The sequence below is a fragment of the Gossypium arboreum genome, chromosome 4 (assembly GCF_025698485.1).
Source record: "Gossypium arboreum isolate Shixiya-1 chromosome 4, ASM2569848v2, whole genome shotgun sequence".
Lineage (NCBI taxonomy): Eukaryota > Viridiplantae > Streptophyta > Magnoliopsida > Malvales > Malvaceae > Gossypium > Gossypium arboreum.
Genome location: NC_069073.1, coordinates 27,825,893 through 27,832,181, shown reverse-complemented (window position 1 = coordinate 27,832,181; position 6,289 = coordinate 27,825,893). Strand labels below are relative to the sequence as shown.

The window sequence follows — 6,289 nt, the reverse complement described above, 5'->3', positions numbered from 1 at the left end:
CATACAAGTCCACATATTTCATTTATTTCACATTTTAGTCCCTCAGTTTACAAATTTCACAATTTAGTCCAAATTACTCAAATTCATCAAAAATTCAAATACAAAATATGTTAACCCAAAACATATATTTCATTTACTAACAACTAACTTCACAAAGCTTATAATTTCATCAATGGCATATTTCAAAATCATCAACAAAATTAGAAATTTAGGCATGGGCTTGATAGAACACTGAGCAACGATTACAAAAACGTAGAAATTATCGAAAACGGATCAAAAACCATACCTTAATCAACAATTTGCTTGGCTGAATCCTAAGAAGCTTATTTTCTTTCTTTTTCTTGTTATGTTTGGCAATCAGGATGAATGAATCATCCATTAACATGTCCTGTTTTATTTAATATATGATTAATATGACAATTACAAAAATACCCTTTAATAAACCATTATAAATTCACATATATTAAGGCCATTAGTCTCCATTAACCATGTAAATGGCATATTAACCAAATAAGGACCTCTCATTTACAAAGGCATAACAAATAAGCATACTTAACAAAGAGCAGGCAACTTTTACATTTTACGTGATTAGGTCATTTTTGCAAATTAAGCACACAAATGATCAAATTTTCACACGAAACTTCCACACATGTCAATTCACATATTTGAAGCTCAAAAAATAATATTAAAATATTTTATGACTCGAATTTGTGGTCCCAAAACCACTATTCCGACTAGGGTCTAAACCGGACTGTTACAATTTGAGCTATAATCATAAATATTGAAGATTGGATCAAGATCTTTGAAGAACCCGGATGACTTTTTTCCCAAGTTTGAAAATATTTTCTCGAGAATTTAGAGAAAATAAAAGATAAGATCTAATCTTTGATTTGTAGACTTCGAAAGTCAAAAAAAAAAAAACAAAGGAAAACACTTAGAAATCGGATGAAAATTGTGTGTAAAGTGAGGGGGTTGCAGTGTATTTGAGCTCAAGAACCCCCACCTGATTTTCAAAAATTAGGGAAATTGCCCTTAGGCCACTTCCACAATTCCCTTGTTTTACAAAGTAATCCATTCCCTCCAAAATTCCGAAAATATGGGTAATTTTCCATAAAACCGCTCAAACGTTTCCCTTGTTTTGCAAAATGGTCCTATGTGATTAATATTTTAAATTCTCTCAATTAAACCCCCATTTTAATTTTTTTTTCAATTTTAGTTTCACCCAAAATATATATTTTACCCAAAAATCATTTAAAACTATAAAATTAATTTTTCTAAAAATATTTTTTTCGAATATTATTTCTGATTTTTTAAAATGAAATTAAGCTAACTAAACTAAGAGAAAATTACTAATAACCCCGATTAACTCCTAATTTTTCAATCGAAACCTGGTAAACTTACTCGAAAATACTAAACTTGTTTTTAGGGCCTTACAACTCTCCCCCTCTCAAAAGAAATTTCATCCTCAAAATTTACCTGAATCAAACAATTATGGATACTGATGCCTCAGGATATCTTCCGACCCCCAACTGGCTTCCTCAATCTTGTGGTTGCGCCACAAAACTTTCAACAGTGGAACTGTCTTACTACACAGCACCTTGACCTCACGGTCTAAGATCGCAACCAGTTCCTCCTCATACGAAAGGTCAGATTGAACCTCAATCTCCTTCACACAAACAACATGGGAAGGCAAGACATCATGAATGCGCTCAAGCTCAGGCAGTAATAGAAGATGATAAGAAACAAGTCCAATCTGTTCAATCACCTCGTAAGGGCTAATAAACCTAGAACTAAGCTTGCCTTTTTGCCCGAACCTCAAAACCTTCTTCTTAGGCAAGACCTTTAGAAACACCTTATCACCAACCTGATACTCGATATCTCAATGTCTCAAGTCAGCGTAAGATTTATGCCAGTCTAAAGTAGCCTTCAACCACTCACAGATAAGTTTCACCATGTCCTCAATCACATGGGCCAAATCTGGACCCAAATTCATCTTCTTCTCCATGTCAAACCAACATAATAGAGTCTTATACTTCCTACCATAAAGTGCCTCAAAGGGAGTCGTATGTATACTCCTCTTATAATTGTTTTTGTATGTGAACTCAGCAAACGAAAAATGTCACTCCCAACTGCAACCAACTCAATAGAACAACTTTGAAGCATATCCTCGAGAATCTGGATCACCCTATCAAACTGACCATTTGATTATGGATGATATGCTATACTGCAGTGAAGCTTCGAACCCAAAGCCTCATGTAACATCTTCTAGAACCATGATGTGAATTGTGGATCTCTATTTGATATGATAGAAACAGGCAATCTGAAAATCTCCCTGATGTAAAGCTTGGCCAACTATTGAAAACTGAAAGTCATTGTAACACCCCTTACCCGAGACCATCGCCAGAGTCGAGCACGAGGCATTACCTGACTTAACTTACTAATTCGGGGCATAAAATTTTATTTTAAAATTAATTTATTTACATTCATTCAATATGTCCCTAAAAAGGGCCCTCGAGACCCTGAAACATGCAATTGAAACTGTTCGAGACCAAACCGGGAACAATAAAAATTTTCTGAATACTTAGACAAACCAAAACAATTTATTTCATTATTCCTTATAAAACAGCCCACCTGCGTCATAGTCACTAAATAAATCATAACTCGAGTCACAAAACTCAAAATTTAATTTTGTGAATTTTCCATGAAACTAGACTTATATATCTTCTTACTAAAATTTTTCCAGAATTTTTGGTCTAGCCAATTAGTACATTTTATTAGTTAAAGTTTCCCCTATTGCACTATTCAACTACTCTGACCTCTCCTCTCTACGAATCAATTTTCTCCTGTACAGAATTCAAATAACTATGCCGTTTGTTTCTCTTGAAAGATATTCACTAAGGAATCTAGAAATATAAACTATAACTCGTAATTATTTTTTTAAAATTTTTAGTGAATTTATAAAATCAGAATAGGGGATTCAGAAATTCCTCTAACCCTGTCTCACTAAAATTCAAATATCTCTTAATATACACTTTTTTTGCTTACTATGTTTCTTTCATATGAAAATAGACTCAATAAGTTTTAATTCTATATCTCATTCATCACCTAATTCCATTTCTACTATTCTTGGTGATTTTTTTCAATATCACGTCACTACTATTATTCAATACTGTTTTAATGTTAATTTCACTTTTTCATGATTTCTTTATATTAACTACCATTTAGGCATACATAGTATCGAAAGATGTTCTTCATAGACATTTCAATAGCTAATCATTGTTAAATATTTACATACCATTCTTTAGCCATATCATAAGGACATACACACAAAATGGCTAAGTCCCTATGCATGCCATAAACTAGAATGTTTGTAAATGAAGATACCTAGTTGGTAACTTGATAGTTGATAGTGTCAAGTGATCTCCGACGACCTCCAACCCAAGCTTGCTTTTAAGTACTCTAAAACATGGGAAAGTGAAAGAAGTAACTTATAAAGCTTATTAAGTTCACATGTAAAATAATAAGCATTAACAATCAATTTAGCTTACTACTATGCTGTCATATTTTGCTTAAATACTGTTTAGTTCTTACTTCCCCATCTTACTCACCGGTAACATTACCAAAGGCTCAGAATACAAAAGGCACTTTACTTAATAGCTTGCTTACATACCTACAACATCTCACTTAACACATGAGTACTCTTTCATAATTTAGGCATATTGTCAATCATGTCATAAAGTGTCACAAGCATAACTGAAAACTCATCACTTACTTAATACTTGATAATCTCAATTACTTACAATCTCAATATTAAATAAGCCTTAAATGCATGCCTGTACTCTTTCTTCATGTTCTCACCTTGTCGTTTCTTTGACTTACTCTTTGGATTACTCGGGAACCTTTTCCTTTTTGAACTTACCATTGCCATGTCTTGGCATGGTCTTACATGGTATCCTTGCCTTATGAACTCACCAATGCCATGCCTTGGCATGGTCTTACATGGGACCTTTTCCTTATGGTAACTCATCAATGCCATGTCTTGACATGGTCTTACATGATTTCTTTTCCATATAGAACTTATCAATGCCATGTCTTGGCATTGTCTTACATGATATCCTTATCTTACCAAATGCCATGTTCCAAACATGGTCTTACATGGTATCCTTGTCTTATCAAATGCCATGTTCCAAACATGGTCTTACATGGTATCCTTGTCTTAGTGCCAATGCCATATCTTGATGTGGTCTTACATGGAGACCTTAATCAATGCCGATGCCATGTGTTGACATGGTCTTACATGGTATCCTTAACCGTCAATTCCTCCTTAAATGCCATGCTATGATCATGGACTTTTCCGTCAATTCTTCTTTAATTACCATGGTACAACCATGGACTTTGAGATATCAATGCCTTGTCAAGTCATAGCTGAAACATACTTACCAAATTCTCAAGGTTAGTCGCATAACTCAATAATAACAATACTAATAACAATAATTGCATAATAAAAAAATGCTACTCAACTTACATCTTACATTCTCAATCTCATCATGTCATCAACTTAACTTATTCTCATCAAACTATGCTAGTCAATACTTTCTTGTTATCATACAAAGCCATAATACAAAATATGGTCTTACATATAAATTATACAAGTTCTCTTTCCAATATCGAATTATTATTGAACATTAATCATTATATCTGAAACTCAATACTAAAGTATTTATGGCCAAAATATCAATTTATCATTCAAATATGCATAATTAAATGCTTATTAAACATATGAACTTACCCTGATACCAAAACGACAATTTTACCAACTTTCTCGATTTTCGATTTTTCTCCCGTTCTAGGTCCAAATCTCACTTTTCGGGATAAGAAAAGTCATATTTCACTTATTAAATTCATGTAATATCCAAAACATTCCCTAACTCAAACTTTGGAAAAATTACAATTTCTCCCCTAAACCTTTGTAGAATCACGATTTTACCCCTAGTCTCGGAAATTAAAATTTACCCATTTTGTTTATGTTTTCTGACACGCTAAACATTTTTCCCTTCTATGGTAACATCAAATTCCCACTCTATCATGTACTTATGAACATTAGGTATTTTTACCGATTGTGTCGTTTTACTCTTTTTCACTTAAAATCGCTTAGCAAAAGTTATTTAAGATAATTTCAAGCTTCATATTCTACCATAAAACATCAAAATAAACACATTTAACCTATGGGTATTTTTCCAAATATGAACCCTATCACGAGTTATTACTAGAATAAGCTAAATCAAGTTACCGGGACTCCAAAAACGTAAAGAACATTAAAAACGAGGCTAGAACGAACTTACTATTGAGGTTGGAAAGCTTGGAAACCCTAACCATGGCCTCCCCCATGCTATATTAGGCCTCCATGAAGAAGATGGACCAATTTTGGCTTTTTTTTCCCTTTTTAATTCTTTTAATTACTAAATGACCAAAATGCCCTTAAAGGCTTTTCTTTCAAATTTGTCCTATTCTTGCCCATTTTTGTCCAAACTTAAATATCATTGTCTAATTAATAAATAAGGACCTCCACTTTAAGAACCCATTTCAATTAAATCCCCTTTATTATCTAGAACACACATTTTGCTAATTTTACAATTTAGTCCTAATTATCAAATTAGGCACTTGTACATAAAATTTCTTCAAAAGATTTTCACACAATTATTTAATCAATGAATAAACCTTAAAAATTAACCGGAATAAATTTTTGTGACCTCTAATTCATGGTTTCACAACCACTATTCCGTTTAGGCCCTATTTCAGGATGTTACATTTCTCCCCCCTTTAGGGATTTTCATCCCCGAAAATCTTACCTACAAAAAGATTCAAAATTGATTTCCAAAAACACTTCCAAATTCTCATTCAGCCTTGGCATACCCAACATTTTACTTCTTAAACTAAGGCTCTGAACTGGAATACCTACTGATAAGTAACTGACCTTATTTTATCATTAACCTCATACTCTTTGATGAAACGCAACTAACTCTTCTTTTCTTACCAAAATGGAAATTCTTTGCCACTAAGTTACTTTGAAAAAAAATTATTGTTTCTCTTTTGAGTGTCAATATTGTAACACCCCGTACCCGAGTCCGTTACCGTAGTCGAACACAAGGTGCACACAAACTTGACTTAATCATTTTCACTGTCCATTTAAAAATTTCCAGACAAGCTGGTTACTGCGTCACTGTCGCCTTAAAAATCATATCTTGAGTTTCAAAACTCGAAAATCAGTTTCATAATTTTTCCCCGAGAC

General features: G+C 33.1%; 1 protein-coding gene across 1 annotated transcript; it reads right to left on the bottom strand.

Annotated features, from left to right (window-relative positions):
* Window positions 1-1,489: 1,489 nt before the first annotated feature.
* On the bottom strand, window positions 1,490-2,005 carry LOC108481857 (uncharacterized). The gene is made up of 2 exons (XM_017784930.1): window positions 1,952-2,005; window positions 1,490-1,864 (listed from the first exon to the last, which is right to left on the bottom strand). Exons 1-2 carry the CDS (start codon window positions 2,003-2,005, stop codon window positions 1,490-1,492), a joined length of 429 nt encoding a protein of 142 aa, XP_017640419.1.
* Between the last annotated feature and the right edge of the window lie 4,284 nt (window positions 2,006-6,289).